Source organism: Rhinatrema bivittatum, chromosome 4 (genome assembly GCF_901001135.1).
Source record: "Rhinatrema bivittatum chromosome 4, aRhiBiv1.1, whole genome shotgun sequence".
Classification (NCBI taxonomy): Eukaryota; Metazoa; Chordata; class Amphibia; order Gymnophiona; family Rhinatrematidae; genus Rhinatrema; species Rhinatrema bivittatum.
This window is the reverse complement of record NC_042618.1, coordinates 223,595,475-223,617,599: the sequence shown is the minus strand read 5'-3', so window position 1 is coordinate 223,617,599 and position 22,125 is coordinate 223,595,475. Positions and strand designations below refer to the sequence as shown.

Genomic DNA, 22,125 nt, shown 5'->3' with positions numbered 1-22,125 from the left:
AAAAACAAAAAACATACACCCTTAGTGATTTCTGTTCGCGTGGGTGTTTTGTCCCTTGCGCTTACCTGGTTGAACCTTGCATTTCCCTGGATTCTATTCTATTCTCCCTTCTCTTTTTGAAAGGCTTGGTTGAATAGCCAAGTTTTAAGATTTTTTCTGAAAGTTTTGTTTTCTCTTTGTAGTCTTAATTCCAATGGCATGGAGTTCCATAATATGGGTCCTGATAATGATAGTACCCTCTCTCTCACCTGTGCCAGTCTTGCTGTCTTGACTGATGGAATAGTCAGAAGAGCTTTGTTGGCTGATCTTAGATTTCTATTGGGGATGTGTACTCTAAGGGCTGTGTTCAGCCAGTCTGCGTTTTCATTGTGTATTAGTTTGTGTATGGTGCATAGTGTCTTGTATTGAATTCTTTGTTCAATGGGAAGCCAGTGCAGCTCAGCTAGTGTTTCGGTAATGTGATCTCTCTTCCTTTTTCCAGTTAATACTCTTGCGGCCGTGTTCTGTAATATTTGTAGTGGTCTTATGGAGGTGTATGGTAAACCTAGTAGAAGGGCGTTGCAATAGTCAGTGCTTGCAAATATCAGCGCTTGAAGTACTGTTCTAAAGTTGGCGGTCGTTAGAAGTGGTTTGAGTTTTCTGAGAACCATGAGCTTGGCGTATCCTTCCTTTACTTTTATGGATATATGTTGTTTTAAGCTTAGTTCTGTGTCTATTATTACTCCTAGATTCCGGACTTTCTCTGCAAGTATTATTTATTTGTTGTTATTGAGTGTGACTGCAGCCAGACACCCTTCAGCATTATCTTTTGTCTATCTCTTGTTTACCCTGATCCACAGGCTCCCTAGACCTCAAATACATCTATTCCTGTGTAGAGTGGTAGCTCTGGCCTGCCATAGTTTTGTTCTAACAGGCTCTTGCTTTCTTGGCTGCTCTATATCACTCTGTGCCGATAACATAAGCATGTTTGCTAGGAATATCATGCTAATGAAAGTCTGGAGATATAGAGTAGTAAGTAGACATAAGCTCAGTTCTGAGATTTATCTTAATCAAGAATAATACATGTATGATCTTAGATCCCTTAGCTTGAAACACCTGTTTTTACAAAGGACTAGGATGGGGCTCAGAATATCATGATGGATTTCTATCAGATATCGAACCTATGAGTAAGATCCTTTTCTAAGTTGCTTTTTTCCTGCCAAATTAGAAGGGAAGCTCTTGAGCAAGAGGTCATAATATGAGGCGTAAAGTGGAGACTCAGGAATAACATCAGAAAATATTACTTCATAGAAAGGGTGGTGGATTCATGGAACAGCATAAGATGGTGGAAGCCAAAATTGAGGTCTATGGAATTGTAAGAGGTAGTAAATTGGGCAGACAAACTTGCCATCATATTGTCTGTTTCTAAATAAAACAACCAATGTGCATCAACTTACTCTTTAACTTCCCAATAGTGAATGTTCTTGTTTAAGCCATCAATGAGTTTCATGTCTTCCTCTGTCAGCTCAAAATCAAACACCTGCCAGGGAAAAGAGGTTCAGTCATAGGTATTTTTCTCATGCTAATGCAGTTGATCTAAGCATCTTATTCTCAGCACTGCAGCTGTCCTTTTTGTGCTTTTTTCTTTTTCACACCAATTCACACTCTGCATAATCCCAATTCTCTATCCCCTGGGGATAGAACATTTCCAGCCTTCCTTTCTGAAACATCTCATTTAAGGCAGCCATATAACTCCAAACACTATGGGCGGGAATTTTCAGAGCCCTGCTCGCGTAAATCCGCCCAAAACCGGGGCGGATTTACGCGAGCAGGGCCCTGCGCGCCGGGAAGCCTATTTTACATAGGCCTCCCGGCGCGCGCAGAGCCCCGGGACTCGCGTAAGTCCCGGGTTCTCCGAGGGGGGCGTGTGTTGGGGGCGTGTCGGGGGCGGGCCCGGTCGGTCGCGGCGTTTCGGGGGCGTGTCGGCAGCGTTTTGGGGGCAGGTACGGGGGCGTGGCTACGGCCCGGGGCAGGCCGGGGGCGTGGCCGCACCCTCCGTACCCGCCCCCAGGTCGCGGCCCGGCGCGCAGGAGGCCCGCTGGCGCGCGGGGATTTACGCCTCCCTCTGGGAGGCGTAAATCCCCCGACAAAGGTAAGGGGAGGGTTTAGACAGGGCCGGGCGGGGGGTTAGGTAGGGGAAGGGAGGGGAAGGTGAGGGGAGGGCAAAGGAAAGTTCCCTCCGAGGCCGCTCCGATTTCGGAGCGGCCTCGGAGGGAACGGGGGTAGGCTGCGCGGCTTGGCGCGCGCCGGCTATACAAAATCCATAGCCTTGCGCGCGCCGATCCAGGATTTTAGCAGATACGCGCGGCTCCGCGCGTATCTACTAAAATCCAGCGTACTTTTGTTTGCGCCTGGAGCGCAAACAAAAGTAGGCTATTCGCGCGCCTTTTAAAATCCGCCCCTATTTATTTATTTATCTATTTGTTTTATTTTTAGATTTTTAAATTCCGCAAGGGGCAGGATTGCAAACATCCTGGATTCATGTGCACTGGGCTGAGCAAACTTAATGTAATCCATCTGACCTCAAAACGAAATTCACGGCTTGCTGTGGCGATTTCCTGCTGGAGTCAGTGGACGCTGCTCTACTTTCTTTCTACTCACCTGCCGGTTCCCGACGTTCAAGGGAGGAGCCCTAGCAGACGCCAATAACAGCGGCGTCTGCCTGGTGAGCTGTGCTTGCTGTGGTGATTTCCTGCTGGAGTCAGTGGACGCTGCTCTACTTTCTTTCTACTCACCTGCCGGTTCCCGACATTCGAGGGAGGAGTCCTAGCAGACGCCAATAACAGCGGCGTCTGTACGGTGCACCGCTGTCGGCGCGTGGCTTTGCCCAGCTTCACCCGGATTCGCCGGGATTCCGGAGGAAGATTCTTTAATGTCAACAGCAGCCAACTGAGACCGAAAAAGCTCAAACAACTGTGTCTCCAAAGGACAATTTCTTTTGCTCAGGTACAATTTCCTTATTTTCTTTTGGCAGTCCCTCTTTCTGGTATGCCACATACCAAAAGAAAGGGGAAAACATCGACGTCCACTCATGTAGCGAGTGGTAATCAGCCAAGTGTGTATGATCTCTTTGGAAAAACTGTATTAGTTTCACCAGGAGGGGAAGTCGCTGGAGGCTCTGGCCATGAGCAGGGTCAGAGCTCCCTGACTTATGAGACATCGTTAAGCCCTGGTGCCCCCTTAACTCCAGAACCACCTACAGGAAGAGGAGGAGGAGAAGTTTCCTTTGAAGAGTCTAAATTGAAATTGACTGTGGTACCAATAAGTCCTGAAATGGCAACTAAGGATAAAGGGATATTGGGAACTCAGGCGGGACTGGTAGAAGAGATCCAAGTAATAACTCCAAAAAAATTTACTTTGGAGGAAATAGGAGGCATGATATTTTCGATGCAAAAATCAATAAATGATTTAGCAAAAATAGTTCAGGATGGTATGAATAAAAATTTGGTCTTACAGTCAAATATTGAAAAGTTAGATGGATCAGTCAATAATTTAACTACAAAAATTGTTGAGATTGAGAAAACTCAATTTAACTTAATTAAATCTGAAAAGATACAAATAGACAAAATGGAACAATTGGAAAATCAAATTAAAAGAGTAAATCTGAGGATTTTAAACTTCCCTAGAACCCATCTATTATCCCCAAAGGAATTGTTTAAGAGTTATATTAGAAATATACTAAAATATACAGATAAGGAATTGCCTATGCTGTCTGGAATTTATTATACTACTAAATTTGCAAGTGTGGGAGAAAAACAAGATCAAATACAGGGAGAGTCAGAGGAAGATATAAATTTGTCGGAACTCTTGGAAAAATCATCCGATATGGAAATTAAATCTAGAGCAACACTGATAGTACAATTTGTAGACATATCAGAGAGAGATTCCATATTTAGATTGTACTTTAAATATCAAAAATCTACTTTTTATGGATTTCCAGTTAGAATCTTTCCTGATATTGCCTATAGTACACAACTTAGAAGAAAGGAGTTTTTAGCATTACGAGATAAAGTTATTCAGAGAGACGCTAAATTTCTCCTACGATTTCCATGTCGCTGTTTAGTAGTCCATCAGAATACGAAATACATGTTTAACCAGCCTGACCAATTACGCTTATATCTGGGTTCCTAACCCTATAGATATCCTTAGCAGGGGTATAAATTTAAGTAAAATACAGTTGACACAATGTTAAGCGATTTTCTTTGATTATTCTGCTCAAGTTGATTCTAGGCTTATTAGGTCTCTTTAATTATCTATAGAAAGATTTCTAGGTTTTCACAGATTGTATGGGTAATTATTATTGTTATGATAATTTTTCTATGTAAATTTGATGCAAATACAAATCTGTGATATCTTAACGAAAATGTAATGCTTAATAAAAAAAAAACAAAACAAAAAAAAAAACACGAAATTCACATTCAAGCTGCCCTGGAAGTAGACAATTGAATAAATAATTGGCATTCTAATAAAATAAAAACATTTGCAGATTGCACTAAGTCTTGTATGAACTGAGAATGGATGCCATCCTCCTATGTAAATTTAATGTTTCCCTTCTGTAAAGAGTCCTTTATGCTTCTGATTCTTTAGTTTTTCTCAAGTCTGAAATGAGTCTATATATTTTATTTTATTTATTTATTTATTTATTTATTTAGAGCTTTTCTATACTGGCATTCATGATACAATCATATCATGCTGGTTTACAGGTAACAGGGGGTATAATAACCTTAAGCATTTAACAAGTGGAAAGGAACAAAAGTTACAATAAAACAGGGTTGCTGGAACTGGGGGAGGAAGGAAACAAGAGTAGGAGTAACTTTACAGTAATCAATTATTTACATTGTGCTGAGAGGTCTCTTAATAGTTTTCTTAATAGTTGTTGTTGTTGTGGTGAATCAGTTAGACTCAGGAAAGGCTTGTTTAAATAACCAAGTCTTAAGCCTTTTTCTAAAAGTTAGTAAACATGGTTCCAGTCTGAGATCAGGGGGTAAGGTATTCCATAGATATGGTCCCGCTGTAGAAAAGGCCCGATCTCTGAATGCTAGATGGTGAGTGAATTTAGATGGGGGAACAAGCAGGGAACCTCTGTAGGCTTCTCTAATGGGTCTGGATGATGTGTGTAGTCTGAGGGGGATTTGGAGGTTGAGAGGGGCTTGGGAGTGGATGGTTTTATGGATGATGGTGATGGATTTGTGTAGAATTCTGAAGTGAATTGGTAGCCAGTGTAAATTTCTGAGAATAGGGGAGATGTGGTCTCGTCTTCTGGAGTTTGTCAGGATTCTGGCTGCTGCATTCTGGAGCATCTGAAGAGGTTTGATGGATGAGGAAGGGAGACCTAGCAAGATAGAGTTGCAATAATCTATCTTGGAGAATATTACGGCTTGGAGGACTGTTCTGAAGTCTTGAAAGTGAAGGAGTGGTTTAATTCTTTTTAGAACCTGCAGCTTATAGAAGCAGTTCTTGGTTGTGTTGTTAATGAATGTTTTTAAATTCAGGCGGTTGTCTATTACTACTCCTAGGTCTCTTGCTTGCGTAAAAATGGTGTTAGCTGGTGTACTTTGTGCACCAGCTAACATTGTTATTGTTCTTTGCTATTCCTAGACAGAACACAAATAGTGACTGCATAAATATCTTTCACAGCCAAATACTTTTGAAAAAGGAAAAAGTGCAAAACTATTAATAGAGTAAAGAAAAAAAGTTAGGCTTTATGCCTTCGTAGAAATAACTTAGCTCAAAAGGTCTGTTCCCCAACTTTTCGTCATTCAATGGGAAAACATGTTTGAAAAGCAGGCAAAACATGTCAGAATTCACCCCTTTTTCTCTACATTTGCAAAACTCTGTTCCTGAACATACCCAGTACTGTCCAGACAAGTGGCTTTATGCATCCCAACCAGCACATGGAGGCAGAGAACAAAAGCTTTGAGGAACTGCTACATATCCGAGAGTGCCACCTGCAGTCCCTCGGTATTTTTCTGTCTCTAGCAGATGGTAGAGGTGCAAACCTGCAGTCCTGACTGTTTCTGGAGTTTGGAGAGTTGGATCTGCTCCTCGTGGTGCCAGGTTCCTTGGTGGGCCATCCTTCGGGTTGAGCCGGGCGAACAGGGGATTGGATACCCCTGGCTGTTGCAGCCTGCTAGCTCTGCCGATAGCAGGGGACTGGCTCCCTCTTTGTGCCCTGAGGTCCTCTCCTGTCCGCTACTCGCTGTCTCAGGGAAGTATCACTTGTGGGGTTTATATTGTCTTTTTTGTTATTTACGTTTAGTTTAAAAAAAAAAAAAGGAGTATCAGTGAATGAGAGGATTACAGCCAGGAGAATCATCCTGCGGAGCAGTGCCGGGGGCAGCCAATCTCTGGAGCTGCCAGGGTCGGGGTGGGAGCAGCGTGTGCCAAAGCGGGTTCGCTGTAATTTCCCTGGCAGGGGAAAGTTTTTTCTGTGTGCCACGGCTTTTCTCTGTGACCTGTTTTTTTTTGGCACACGCTGTGTTCGCGCCACTGTTGTTGTTGCCATGCACTGCTTGTGTCGGCATGGCGGCAGGGCTCGAACACCACGTGCTGTGGTCTGCCTCACAGTGGAGCACGGGTATGTGGCAGTGTGAGTGTGAACAGGCCCGATGGAAGAAAAGCCACTCATGGAAGCCTGCAAAGTCTGTGGGTTTTGGTCAGCCCATTTGAATTCCCTATCTCTGTGCATAGGTTATGCTTCGGGGGGAGGGATCCTCTGCTAAGGTTCCGAAGGCCAGAAGGGCCTTTCGCTCTGTGGGGTCCATGACAGGGGCCAAGGTTGGGGTCCCTACTTCCTCTGCTCCCGAGGGGGATCGCAGCTAGGGGGCTCCGGCCGGCCAGGACTCCGGTGACTCCCCTCGTCCTCTCTCTCCGGCGGGGCAGGAACTCGAGGAGGGACATGAGGAGGAAGAAGATTTAGAGTCCAGTGGTCCTGAGCAGGCATTTGAGGGCCCATGGGGTTTTTCCCCCGAGTTCCTCCTACTCATGCACCAGACCTTCCTAGCTAGGAAGGCAGGTGAGTAGAGACCCAAGGAGAGGGTCTCAGGGCTATCCAAGAGACCTCAGATGGTTTCAGCGGGTTCCTCTGGGCATGCTGCAAGCATCTGGGATAGCATGGCACTGTTGTTGACTCCAGGAGCCTGGATGACATGGATGAGCAGCAGTGGATCCGGACGTAGACCCGGATGGGGATCAGAATCCTGATCCAGATGTGGGCAAGAATGATCTGGACCTTGTTGAGGAGACCAGGGTTGACAGAGATGACCCTCGAGTTGTCTGCCTTTTTAAAAAGGAGGAGCTTTGGCCTCTCATTCCCCAGGTGTTGGAGGAGATGGGGGTGAACTTAGCTCAGGATGAATCATATAATGAAAGCGTCAATCCAGTCCTGGAAGGTCTGCGAGGTCCGCCTAGTGCTTTCTTCATTCCCAAGAAGATTTAGAAGTTCATCAGCTGGGAGTGGGACTTCCCAAAGATGGGCTTGAAGGTCAGGAGGGCAATGGCGAAGCTTTACTCATTAATAGAAGAACATTTGGCCCGCCTTAAAACACCTAGGGTGGATGCGGCAGACTTGGCGATGACCAAGAAGACTACGATTCCAGTGGCAGGGTCTGTCATACTGAAGGATATCCAGGATCGCAAGTTGGAAATTCAATTGAAGCGCATGTTTGAGGTGTCAGCCTTGGTTTTCCGAGCTGTGGTTTGTGCTAGCATAATGCAGCACTCCTCCTTATATTGGATTCAGAAGCCACAGGAACAGGCATCATCCAGAATGTTGTCTCCCGCTCAGGTGGCGCGGCTGGAAGCAAGGGTGGCTTATGTGGCAGATGCATTGTATGATCTAGTGTGCACTGCGACTAGGAGCATGGTCTCAGTGGTGGTAGCACTCTGACTTCTGTGGCTGCGCAACTGGTCGGCGGACATGTCCAAGACTCAGTTATGTAATCTTCCCTTTAAGGGGAAGCTGCTATTTGGGGGAAGACCTGGATCAGCTTATGAAGTCCTTGGGAGAAACCAAGGGCAATAGACTGCTGGAGGGCAAGAAGAGCAATAAGAAGGTCTTTCCATCCCATCCCCACTTTCGTGAGTCAAGGAGGTTTTGGTCCGGGAGAGAGTTTTCCTCCTCGGGTTATAAGCAGTTGTCAGGTCATCAGCAGTCCTTTCGGGAGGCCAGCAAGTCTTCCAGAGGCGGTTCTGGTCAGGGGGCTGGAGGAAGTAAGCAGTCACAATGAAGTCAGGCTCGCCTACTCCTTGTGGGCAGCAGTAGGGGGCAGGTTGTCCCATTTTTATAAAGAGTGGTTCAAGATTACCTCAGACCGGTGGGTGCTATTGGTTGTAAGGGACGGTTACACCTTAGAATTTTCTCGGCCGCTCAGGAATGCCTTTCTGAAGTCCTACTGTTCTTCTCGAAACAAACAGGAAGCCATAGAAGGGACTCTGCAAAGGTTGATCAGCTTGGAAGCAGTAGTTACGGAACTGCTGAGCAATCAGGGGCATGGAAGGTACTCCATTTATTTTGTGGTTCCAAAAAAGGAGGTCACCTTTTGTCCCATATTGGATTTGAAAAAGGTGAACGTGAGCTTGCGGGTGCCACCCTTCTGGATGGAAACTCTGCGTACAGTAATTGTGGCGATCCGCAAAGGAGAGTTCTTGGTGTTGTTGGATCTCACTGAGGCTTACCTGCATATTCCCATTCAAAAGGAGCATCAGAAGTTCCTGTGGTACAAAGTACTGGGCCAGCATTTCCAGTTTCGGTCTCTTCCCTTCAGGCTGGCCACTGCTCCTCGAGCCTTCACAAAGGTGATGGTGGTGGTAGTGGCAGCCTTGAGGAGAGAAGGAATTTTGGTTTACCCATACCTGGACGATTGGGCTCATCCAGGCGAAGATGGAGGAGGAATGCACTCATTCAGTGCAACAAGTGATGATCACCCTGAGCTCTTTGGGATGGGTAATCAATGTGACGAAAAGTCATCTGGTTCCATCTCAGTCTCTGCAGAACCTAGACGCCTGCTTTGACACCCTGAGGGGCAGGGTGTATCTGACGGCAGACATGTCAAAATTGCAGAAGCAAGTCACCTAGCTTCTACGCCTCCCTGTTCCCAGGGTCTAGGATTATTTACAGGTCCTGGGCTCCATGGCCTCGACATTGAATCTGGTGCCATGGGCCTTTGTTCACATGCATCCACTGCAGAAGGTTGTTATTGTCCCGGTGGAATCCAGAGTCGGAGCAGTATTTTTTACTGTTGCCCCTTCTGAAGGAATCCAGGTCCAGTCTTGCGTGGTGGCTGTCGAGGAGCAACTTGGAAAGAGAAATGGACCTTGAAGCTCCATATTGGGTGGTAGTGATCACGGATGCCAGTTTCAAGGGTTGGGGAGCAGTTTTCCTGGGTCATTCGGCTCAGGGGCTCTGGTCAGTGGCAGAGAAGGCCTGGTCCATCAATCAGTTAGAGATGAGGGTGTTACACAGGGCCTTGGAAGAGTTTCTGCCTCTGGTCCAAGGTTGCATGGTTCAGATGTTTTCAGACAATTCAACAAAGGTGGTGAACATCAATCATCAAGGAGGAATGAAGAGTCCTGCTGTTGCTCGGGAAGCTCAGCTATTGTTTGTGTGGGCAAAACGTCACCTTGAGAGAATTGTAGCTTCTCACATACCAGGAGTAGACAACGTGCAGGTGGATTTTCTAAACTGGCAGCAGTTGGATCACGGGAAATAGGAGCTGTCCCCAGAAGCCTGGAATCACATTTGTGCCAGATGGGGTATTTCACAGCTGGATCTCATGGCCATGCAGGCCAATGCAAAGATGGCAAGATTTTTCACTCGCAGAAGAGAGGTTGGTTCAGTAGGACTGGATACTCTAATGTGTCCCTGGACGATGGGAATCCTTCTGCATGTGTTTCCCCTGTGACCACTCATAGGTCGAGTGCTACAGTGCATAGAAGTGTATCCAAGGTCAGTGGTACTGGTGGCACCGGAGTGGCTGTGTAGTCCATGGTTCGTGGATCTGGTGCATCTGACAGTGGATGAACCTCTGAGGCTGGCTCATCTGCCGGGGTTACTGTAACAAGGTCCCATATTTTCGGATCGAGAGAATCACTTTTGCCTCACAGCTTGGCTTTTGAGAGGCGGTGATTGTGCATGAAGGAATACTCAGAGCCAGTAATTTCTACTCTTCTCCAGGCTAGACAGCCTTCTACTTCCAAGGTTTATTTCAGGGTTTGGAAGCTTTTTGAGACCTGATGTGTTCAGCAGCAGCTGGATCCTCTGGTGGCTTCTGTTCTGCATATTTTGTCCTTCCTGCAGCAGGGCATGTCCAAGGGTTTGGCTTATGGTTTGCTCCATGTCCAGGTTTCTGCCTTGGATTGTCTTAGGGGCAAGATGTGGGACAAGTCTTTAGCCTCTCATCCCAATGTCATCCAATTCCTGAAGGGGGGGGTGACCAGATTGGAACCTTAACTTAGTCTTGTGAATCCTCTGTGAGGCCCCTTTTGAGCCTTTGGGACGAGCTTCCTTGAAGGACCTTACATTGAAGATGGTTTTTCTGGTGGCGATTTGTTCGGCCAGATGGATTTTGGAGCTTCAGGCTCTCTCTTGCCATGATCCTTTCTGGCGTATTTCTAACAACACAATGTCCTTGTGTACGGTGCCTTCCTTTCTGCCAAAAGTGGTTTCTCTGCCTTTCATGTGAATCAGACGGTTGAGTTGCTGGTTTCCCGGAGTGGTCTCGAGATTCTGTGGAGGGTAGATCTCTCCATCTTCTGGATGTTCGGTGCACCCTGTTGCATTATTTGAAGGTCAGCAATTCTTTTAGGTGATTGGACCATCTGCTTGAGTTGTTCAGTGGTGCGAAGAAAGGGGAGAAAGTGTCTAAAGCTACTTTGGCCCATTGGTTGAAGGAGGCTATTTATTCAGCCTATATTTTTATTTGTAAGGGTCGCGCCATCCCAATTTGTCTTAAAGCACATTCAACTAGAGCACAAGCAGCTTCTTGGGCGGAGTGTCAGTATTTCCCCAAGAGATCTGTAGGGCCACGGTGTGTTCCTCACTTCATACTTTCACCAAGCAATACCGATTTGATGTTCGAGTGCAGGATAATGTGACGTTCGGTAAAAGTGTGTTGAGAGTGGGTCTTTCAGGTTCCCATCCACTGTAGGGTTGCTTTGGTACATCCCACTTGTCTGGACGGATCTGGGTATGTTCAGGAAAGGAAAATTGGTTCTTACCTGCTAATTTTCATTCCTGTAATACCACAGATCAGTCCAGAGACCTGCCCCGGTGCTACTGCCGAAAGGCTGATTTTCCTGGTACTCATCCGCTCGATATGGAAGAGTTTTCCTTACTAATTGCAACAGTTACGGTAAGTTTGTTGAGTTAAGCAGTTGACAGGACATTGTTGGTGCTGGAGGTTTTGTAGGTTTCCAGTTCAGGGGAAAACAACCCTGGGGTACAGGTTAATACTGAGGGACTGCAAGTGGCACTCTTAGTTATGTAGCAGTGCCTCAAAGCTTTTGTTCTCTGCCTCCATCTACTGGTAGCGATGCATAACCCACTTGTCTGGACTGATCTGTGGAATTACAGGAATGAAAATTAGCAGGTAAGAACCAATTTTCCTTTATATGTCACTATTTTCCATCTTTCATATTAAAATTCTCCCATTAAAATCTATGGCGACTATTTGTTTATTTGCATATATTAAAATATACATCCTCAACAGAAAGGACTGAATTAAACCTAATTCTTCTCTGGCACAGTGACAAATGAATCTGCATTAATACTACAGATTTGCATGACAATACCAGATTTAATTCAACAAGATGCAAGATGTTCCCAGTCCTAACTTTAGATGCTCTCTGACTGATTTCTTTTTTTTACTGGATGTCACATAAATACATTGTGAAAAATGTGCTGCTTTTGTTTTGTCAAATAGAATCCTTCTGATTCTGGGAAAGGAGAACAAAAGCAAAAATCATTGATCTGGATCTACTATATAGAACAAAATATTATTTCAGACCATACCTTTAAGTGCTATGGATGTCAACTTTATCTACCACAATGTCTCTCCATTAAGTAAATTAATTCCAGAATTAAATTATTGCTCTCCTCCTCCTGCAGGGTATTTACCCATTTGGCCTCCAGTTATTCAAACCACATATGCATTCCTATTTATTTTCTCATAAACTCTCAATAGCTTTACCTGAAAATTTTCTTTGATGCGCTCAGCATTAAAACTCTTCGCAATTGCAACATTGCCGCACTGGAGAATGTAGCGAATGGACACCTGAGCTGGAGATTTATTGTACTTCTGAGCAATCATTGTCATTACTGGGTCCTCAAGCATAGCAGGAGCATGCTGATTCCGCCTGCATTGGAACAGAGAAATATTCTGAGTGCTTGAAATTAGAGGGTCAAGGAACAGCTGACTGTCTCTTAATTAGAATGGAAGATAGCGTGGTGTTCAGACAATCAGCATCAAATCAGGAACTGCCATTTATCAGATTGCATAATTCTGAGATATTCATAATTCAACTTAGATATATCATGATAAAATTAAGTTCAATTTAAATCGATGTCCAGTTTGGATCTTTTAGACTTGGTTTGAATGGGATTGAAAATCAATAAGAAGCAATGATTTCTCGTGTAGAAAACCCTAGGGGTGTGCATTCGGATTGACCGCATTAGTAAAACGCAACTCATATTTTTTTTTTACTTAAAAAATTGATTCGACATAAACGATCGGATTTCCCACATATCGAACATAGATATGTTCGATATGTGGGAAATCGCGATTGTTGAGCCAAAATAAAAATATAAACCCCCTCACCCTCCTTAATCCCCCCCCCCCCCCGACTTACCACAACTCCCTGGTGATGGAGCGAGGAGTGAGGACGCCATTTCTGCAATCCTTGGCGAGAAGCATGTGACGTCGGTGGCACGTCGAGTGACGCGGCGTCACGTGATTCCCGGCTCGTTCGCGCCGGACGGCTCGTTCGGCCCAAAAGAACTTTTGGCCAGCTTGGGGGGGTCAGCTGGCCAAAAGTTCTTTTTGGGCCGAACGAGCCGTCCGGCGCGAACTCGCCGGGAATCACGTGGCGCCGCGTCACTCAGACGCGACGTCACGTGATTCCCGGCAAGTTCCGCGCCGGACGGCTCGTTCGGCCCAAAAAGAACTTTTGGCCAGCTTGGGGGGGCCTCCTGACCCCCCCAAGCTGGCCAAAAGTTCTTTTTGGGCCGAACGAGCCGTCCGGCGCGAACGAGCCGGGAATCACGTGACGCCGCGTCACTCGACGTGCCGCCGACGTCACATGCTTCTCGCCAAGGATTGCAGAAATGACGTCCTCACTCCTCGCTCGATCACCAGGGAGTTGAGGTAAGTCTGGGGGGGGGATTAAGGAGGGTGAGGGGTTTAAATTTTTTTTTGCACATATGTACATATACCCAACTCATTGGATTTTTTTTATGTCCATATTGGCCGCAAGTGGGACCCCCTTTCGGACATAAAAAATATGAACATAAAATTTTGCTCTGCACATCCCTAGAAAACCCCCCATGAGTGTTGCAGAACACTATACAGCAGATCGAATGGATTCTTTTAGTATTAAATGTTACTGCAAATACAAAATACATTGGGTTTGGTTAAAATTAATTATTCAGGCTGTGAATTACTTATGTTGGTTGATCTGTGTGCATTAAAAATCCCTCAACTATTCAATCAGGTGAGCTAATTTATGATTTTCTGTTCTGTAAATCACCCTATTGTGCATCTTCAATGCAAGGTTTAAATATTTCATTTAAAACTTGTCTGAATATGTTCAGAACCTGGTTGGCAAACTCTTTAAAAATACAAATGGTTCTCTCTATTATTTTTCTCATAACATAATACAAATCCCACATCCTTAAGAATTCCACTACTGGAATGGGAATATCAGAAATGGTGTTATTCTGTTGCTGTATTTATCTTTTAGTCAGTTGTTTGTTCATTTTTGTTTTTTAATCAATCATTAGTTTAATTAGTTAGTCTCAAACTGCTTAGCAAAAGTCTGGTTTTCATGACAAAAGACATCCAAATTACAAAAAAGGTGACGTGCTTGCCCAAGGAAATAGCACAGCTTTTAAACTAGATGATAGAGGAAAACTGAAAGTCGCTCAGAAACACATGGTTCGGAATGATGTACCTTTGAAGGATGCTAATAGAACAGGGAAATTAGGGCATCCCAGTAGAGAGGTTGCAATAATACTAAAGTGGACCAGATGCCTTTAAGTAAAGAGCAAACAGCAGAAAGATTCTACGTTACCCTTGTCAACTAATAAAAAGATTTGTTAATACATACAAAACACATACTTTGAAATATCTGTATACAAATGCTAGAAATCTAAAAAATAAGATGAAAGAGTTAGAGTGTATAGCACTGGTTGAAGAGGTAGATATAATTGGCATCTCAGAGACCTGGTGGAAGGAAGCTAACCAACGGGATGCTGTGATATCAGGATACAAATTATATTGAAATGATTGGATTGAATACATTGGTGGAGGGGTGGTGCTATATATTAAAGAGGGCATTGAGTCAAACAAATAAAGGGGCGGATTTTCAGAGCCCTGCTCGCGTAAATCCGCCCAAAACCGGGCGGATTTACGCGAGCAGGGCCCTGCGCGCCGGGAAGCCTATTTTACATAGGCCTCCCGGCGCGCGCAGAGCCCCGGGACTCGCGTAAGTCCCGGGGTTCTCCGAGGGGGGCGTGTCGGGGGCGTGTCGGGGGCGTGTCGGGGGCGGGCCCGGTCGTCGCGGCGTTTCGGGGGCGTGTCGGCAGCGTTTTGGGGGCGGGTACGGGGGCGTGGCTACGGCCCGGGGCGGTCCGGGGGCGTGGCCGCGCCCTCCATACCCGCCCCCAGGTCGCGGCCCGGCGCGCAGGAGGCCCGCTCGCGCGCGGGGATTTACGCCTCCCTCCGGGAGGCGTAAATCCCCCGACAAAGGTAAGGGGGGGGTTTAGACAGGGCCGGGCGGGTGGGTTAGGTAGGGGAAGGGAGGGGAAGGTGAGGGGAGGGCAAAGGAAAGTTCCCTCCGAGGCTGCTCCGATTTCGGAGCGGCCTTGGAGGGAACGGGGGTAGGCTGTGCGGCTCGGCGCGCGCCGGCTATACAAAATTCATAGCTTTGCGCGCGCCGATCCAGGATTTTAGTGGATACGCGTGGCTCCGTGCGTATCTACTAAAATCCAGCGTACTTTTGTTTGCGCCTGGAGCGCAAACAAAAGTAGGCTATTCGCGCGCCTTTTAAAATCCGCCCCAAAGGTTCTGCAAGAAACAAAAAGCAATGTTGAGTCTTTATGGATAGAAGTTCCAGGAGAAAAAGGGAATAAAATAGCAGTGGGGGGTGTATTACCATCTACCTGGTTAGAATGTGTGCAGTTCTGGTCACAACATCTCAAGAAAGATATAGCAGAATTGGAAATGTTTTAGAGAAGGGCAACAAAAATGATAAAGGGGATGGATTGATTCCACTATGATAAAAAGCTAAACAGGTTAGAACTCTTCAGCTTGGAGGGAAGGCTGAGGGGATATGATAGAAGTCTGTAAAATAACGAGAAGAGTGGAATGAGTAAACAAAAAGTACAAAGACCAGGGGACATACAATGAAGTTACTAGGTAATACATTTAAAACTAATAAGAGAAAATATCTTTATACTCAGCGCATAATTAAGCTCTGGAATTTGTTGCCAGAGGATGTGGTGAAAGCTATTAGTGTTTAAGAAGCTTTGGATAAGTTCCTGAAGGAAAAGTCCATTAACCATTATTAAGGTAGAGTTACAGAAATCCATCTACTACTATTATTATTATTATTATTATTAATAATAAAATTTTATATACTGCTTGTAAATCATGTTAACCAAGCTAAGATACATTAAAAACAAAAGAGGATACAAAAGATAAAACAGACAAGGGAAATATAATAAAACTAACTTAAAAACACAATCAATTAAAAAAACAGTTCTTAATACAATTACCTAAAATAAACCAAAACAGAAATATACATATTGATGATAAAAAAAATGTGAGCATGTGTGTGAGTCAGAGAATGTGTGTGACAGAGGGAGTATGTGCATGTGAGCATGTGAATGTAAGAGGGAGCATGAGCATGTATGAAGGAGAGAGCATATGTATGTATGTGTATGTATAGATATATATTTATGAGAGAGAGAGAGAAGAAAGTTTATGCATCCTTCTCTCATTAATCCACTACACTCTCAGAGTGAATGCAAATCAAAAGGTTCCAGGTATGGAGGCCATGAATTATTTTATCCCTATTAGTTTTAATTTTTGGATGTTATTTGATGTGTCTGCTATTTTGAAATACTTTAGTGGTATTTGAGAAATTTAAAACAAATTGTTTACGAGTTTTTAATTCCCTATATGTACCCGGATCAGTCCAGACTGCTGGGTTTTGCCTCCCTTCCAGCAGATAGAGACAGAGAAAAACCTTGAGGGCACCCCTCTTAACCCAATGTGCCACCTGCAGATCCTCAGTATTTCTCTGTCTCCAACAGATGGAGGTGGTGCAAAACCTGTGGTCCTGAACCTTTCCTTTTGGGGGTTGAATATTTAAAAAAATAAAATAAAAAAGGGAATAATTTTAAACTAAGGCTCTCAAGGTAGGACAGGAAGCTTTAAAACAATATTCCTCCCAGGGAGTTGGTAGGTTCTAGGGGGACCATCCTCCCTGGTCGTAGGTTTTCAGGCAGCTTGGGTTGGTGACCCAGTTAGCACCCTTCCCTTAGCGCCAAGGGTGTTAGGTGGTGGTCCGGTTTCCTCTCCTCTCCCTGCGGGGACCCAGTGCCACCTTGCCCTCCTTGTGGAGCTTTGCTCAACAAAAAAAAGGAAAATAAAAAAAGCAGGAAGTTCAAGGCACTAGTGCTCACTGTATCGGCAGCAGGGCTGGTTCACGGCAGGGTTTATAGAGGGTACCTTCGGGGAGTGAGCCGTGTTTTCCTGATTGGTCCGGTGCTCTCAGGTCCCGCTCCTCTCTTTTTTTCTGGGGCTTAAGGTCAGCCGCACTACCTGCGCGCGCACTTGGATCTGGCAATCATGCCACGTGGTGTCTGCTGTGAGGCCAGCGGGGAGCCGGCAGTACGGCTCTCCCGGGAGGGCCTCTGTACTCGGTGCCTCTCTGGCGAAGAGGGAGCATCTTGTGCAGCAGCAGGTCCAGCGGCCAGATCCCATGGTGTGGGTAAACAGACCGCCAGGAGGGAGAGCGAGGCCGATCCGTTCCCGCTCAGTGCGGCAATGGCAGCCATTTTGAATTCTTTCGCGCCAGACATGCAGTCATCGGGCGGGGGAGGGGATCTTCCTCCCGCTCTTTCGCCAGCAGGGGGGAGTCCTGGGGATCTCCAGGACTCCCTTTTCAATCTCCCTGAGGACCAGCCTGTTCCACCGGTGGGGGATTTAAGGGGTCCGACTGGGTTTTCAGCAGACTTTGTTCTGCTTATGCACCAGGCCTACTTAGCTAGCCAGGTCCAGCCTGGGGAGCTGTGTGGGCTTCAGCTACCAGAGGGGCTGCCCAGGAAACTTCCCAGGCAGCTGGAGCCACAGGGATCCGTTCAGGTCTGGAGAGTTTGCGGAGCCATGGATCAGGCAGGCCTTGGGCGACAACTCAACGGATCTGGGAGAGGAGCCAGAGAGGGCGACGCCATCGGATGGGTGCAATCCCAAGGTGGTCCGCCTTTTTCAGAAGGATGAACTTAATCCCATTATACCACATGTCCTGGTGGAGCTGGGTATCGAGGCTCCTCCGGACCCAGCCAAAGTACGGCAGATGATCCAAGAGCTGATGGCCCAGAAGTGGGATAGTCCAGAGGCAGGCTTATGCATTGGTAGGGCAATGGATAAGCTCTACCTGTTACTGGAAGATATCCTGGAACTACTGAACGTCCCGAAGGTGGATGCGTCAGTGTTTGCGGTCACCAAGAAGACCACTATTCCAGTGGCCGGGGCGGCAGCCCTTAAAGACCTCCAGGACAGGAAACTTGAGGTTTACCTTAAGCGTATATTTGAAGCCTCGACCCTGGGAATTCGTGCAGCTGTCTGCAGTAGCCTCATGCTCTGGGCAGGCCTCAGATGGGTGCAGGAACTCTTCAATACCAGAGACCTTCCTCCTCAGGAGCTGGCCCAGGCAGAGCGTTTGGAGGCAGCAGTGGCCTATGGGGCGGATGCCTTATAAGACCTCCTTCGGATCTCCTCTAGGACTATGGTGTTGGCGGTTTCTTCCAGAAGACTTTTATGGTTGCACAATTGGTCAGCGGACGTTTCCTTCAAGACGCAGCTTAGTGCACTTCCCTTCAAAGGAAAGTTCCTCTTTGGTGAAGATTTGGAACAACTCATTAATTCCTTGGGTGACAATAAGGTGCACAAATTGCCAGAGGATTGACCAAAGAGCTCCAGAGAGATTCCCCTGACCCGATCTCATTTTCGGAATCATCAGTGTTTTCATTCCAACAGAGCCTCCAGTGTGGGACAGCAACAACCCTCGGGGAAGTCTCATTCCTGGTCTCAGTCTTTTCGGGATCATCAAGGAGGATATGATGGTTCCGGTCTGGGGTTCCTCACCCCTAAGTCCTCTCAATGAGATATGGCAGACCCATTCCTCTGTGTCAGTCATTGGGGGACGGCTGTCCATTTCCTTCGAGGAATGGGCCAAGATAACGTCAGACCAGTGGGGGTACTCAGTATAATTGCTCAAGGCTACGCTTTAGAATTTGCTCGGCCATTCCGGGACCTCTTTCTAATCTCTCCATGTGGAGCACCCGCAAATAGGCAAATAGTTCAACAGACCGTCCACAGGCTGAAATCTCTGGAGGCCATTGTGCCTGTCTCTACAGAAGAATGGGGTATGGGACATTACTCCATTTACTTTGTAGTACCAAAGAAGGAGGGTTCCTTCCATCCCATTTTGGACCTCAAGAAGGTGAACAGAGCTCTCAAGATACCGCATTTCCGGATGGAGATGCTGCATTCCGTCATTGCAGCAGTGCGCACGGGTGAGTTCTTGGCATCTCTGGGATCTAAAGGAGGTGTATCTGCACATAGGGATTCACAGCGACCATCAGTGGTTTCCTCGGTTCATGGTCCTGGGCATGCATTTTCAATTTTGTGCCCTCCCATTCGGTCTAGCGACAGTGCCTCGTAGGTTCACCAAGGTGATGGTGGTCGTTGTGGTGGCCCTTCGCAAGGAAGAAGTTCTAGTTCATCTGTACCTGGACAACTGGATCATACGGGCAAAGTCAGAAGCTCTTTGCAAGCATCCAGTGGACATAGTCTTGCACCGTTTGCAATTCCTCGGCTGGATCGTCGATCAGGCCAAGAGTCATCTGCAGCCTTCTCAGGTCCTACACTTCCTGGGAGCCCGGTTCGACACCCAAACAGGCAAGGTCTTCCTACCGGAAGAGAGGGCCGCCAAGCTCCGGTTGCAAATTCAATGCCTTCTGGAAATATCTGTATCCAGGGTCTGGGATTATCTGCAGGTTCTGGGCTCCATGACCTCAACTCTGGAGCTGGTCCTGTGGGCCTTTGCTCATATGAGGCCCTTTACAGAGAGCACTGTTGTCCCATTGGGATCCAAGTGGAGGAGTTTCAGGTCCTCTTACCCCGCTCCTGGACTCCACCAGGTCAGTCTTCGATGGTGGTTGGTGCAGACCACTTGAAGCATGGAGTGGATCTCGAGGGTGCCTCAGTGAGTGGTAGTAACTACTGACACCAGCCTCACTGATTGGGGAGCAGTATGCCAGTCTCACTTGGTCCAAAGCCGATGGTCACAGAAGGAGGCGTCGTGGTCCATCAATCGGCTCGAGACGAGAGTGGTGAGGTTGGAGTTCCAGAGCTTTCTCCTGCTCTTGAGCAACTGGGCGGTGCAGGTCTTCTCGGACAATGCTACATTGGTGCTTACATCAACCGGCAATGCAGGACAAGAGTCGCCCAGTAGCCTTAGAAGCCGATCAGCTGATGACCTGGTCAAATGTCATTTGTCGGTACTGGCCACATCTCACATAGCGAGAACCGACAACACGCAAGCGGATTTCCTGAGCCGTCAGAGATTGGACCCCAGAGAGTGGGAGGTCACTGATGAAGCGATGCATCTCATATCACGCAGATGGGGTCTTCTCCATCTGGACCTGATGGCAACTCAATGGAATGCCAAGGCCCAACACTTCTTCAGTCGCCGGAGGGAACACAGAGCGGAGGGAGTTGATGCTCTGCTGCTTCCATGGCCAAGTGCAGTTCTGCTATACATATTTCCTCCATGGTCTCTCATAGGCAAGGTCTTTTGAAGGATAGAAGTTCATCCTGGTTGGGTGATCTTGGTGTCTCCGGAGTGGCCCCGAAAGCCTTGGTTTCCAGACCTGGTAAATCTGGCGGTGGACGGTTCTCTGCGCCTGAGTCATGTTCCAAATGTTCTGCGGCAAGACCCTATAATTTTTCCCCAGGTGGATAACTTTTGTCTAGCGGCCTGGCTTTTGAGTGGAGGTGATTGAGGAAGAAAGGATACCAGGAGGAAGTTATTTCAACTCTGTTCCATGCGCGCGAGACTTCTACATCCTTGACGTATATCAGGGTTTGGAAAGTCTTTGAATCCTGGTGTGGCGAGCAGGGAGTCCTTCCACGCAGGTCCTCGGTAGTGCAGATTCTGGCTTTCTTACAAGGAGGTCTCAGTAAGGGATTGTCTTTTAACACCCTCCGGGTTCAGGTAGCAGCCTTGGGCTGTCTCAGAGGCAAACTTCAGGGGATGTGTCTAGCGACACATCCAGAAGTGGTTCATTTTGTCCGCGGAGTGAAACACTTGAATCCCCCAGTCCATCCTGTCTGTCCGTCCTGGAGTCTCAACTTAAAGTCTTGGTGATGCTCCATTTGAGCCTCTTAAGAGGGCCTCTTTAAAGGACTTAACTCAGAAAATGGTGTTTTGGTGGCAATTTTTTCTGCTAGAAGGGTTTCAGAATTGCAAGCTCTTTCTTGCTGAGAACCTTTTTTGCGGATTTCAGATATGGGAGTCTCCCTCCGAACGGTTCCTTCCTTTCTTCCTAAGGTGGTTTCAGCTTTCCATTTGAATCAATTGGTGGAATTACCATCTTTTTCAATGAAGAGGTGGATTCTTCTCACACGTGGGAATTGAGGGGCTTCGATGTTAAGAGAGTCCTTTTGCGTTATCTTGAAGTTACTAACTCTTTTCGCTTCTCAGATCATCTCTTTGTTCTATGGAGCGGTCCTAACAGGGGCCAAAAGGCATCCAAAACATCTATTGCCCGCTGGTTGAGAGAAGCTATTGCTTCCACATACATATGTCGCAGTCGCCTGGTGCCGAAGGGTTTAAAAGTGCATTCCACTCGTTCACAAGCAGCTTCCTGGGCAGAAATCAGTTGGTTGTCGCCGGAAGAAATTTGCAGAGCAGCAACCTGGAAGTCTTTACATACTTTTTCCAGACATTATCATTTGGATGTCCATGCTTTGGAATTCGCCAATTTTGGCGACAGTATCATCCGAGCTGGACTCTCCAGATCCCATTCAAGATAGGTCAGCTTGGGTAAATTCCAGCAGTCTGGACTGATCCGGGTATGTACAGGGAAAGGAAAGTTAGTTCTTACCTGATAATTTTCATTCTTGTAGTAACACGGATCAGTACAGATGCTCACCCATTGAGAGTCCGCTCGCACTGTCATTATAATAGGCCTTAGGCCTTATTTTTCTTTTCTGGCTAACATTTTATCAGAAGGAGAGTATAGGTCTATCCTTCTCCTATGCAGAAAGTTCACTTGTTTATAGTTTATAGTTCTTGGTTACTTAATTCTTCCTTGTCCGTTGCTTGACATGCCTGTTTAATTATGTTATCCAAATGCTTGGATACTGTTTATACTGAGGTTCTGCAGGTGGAACACTAGGTTTAGAGGGGTGCCCTCAAAGTTTTTCTCTGTCTCCATCTACTGGAAGGGAGGCAAAACCCAGTAGTCTGGACTGATCCATGGTACTAAAGGAACGAAAATGATCAGGTAAGAACTAATTTACCTTTATTGGATCTTCCATTCAACAGATGTTTTGAAATGTTCTTTTGATTAGTATG

The 22,125-nt window shown here is 46.5% G+C and overlaps 1 protein-coding gene across 1 annotated transcript in view; it reads right to left on the bottom strand.

Moving 5' to 3' along the window:
- The window catches only part of LOC115090540 (aldo-keto reductase family 1 member C1 homolog), a 117,055-nt gene that overhangs the window by 21,328 nt on the left and 73,602 nt on the right, over nt 1-22,125 (bottom strand). The window contains exons 8-9 of the mRNA XM_029599763.1: nt 12,228-12,393; nt 1,437-1,519 (exon numbers count right to left, since the gene is read on the bottom strand). Coding sequence (XP_029455623.1) covers nt 1,437-1,519; nt 12,228-12,393 — 249 coding nt within the window. The remainder of the gene's footprint in view (nt 1-1,436; nt 1,520-12,227; nt 12,394-22,125) is intronic.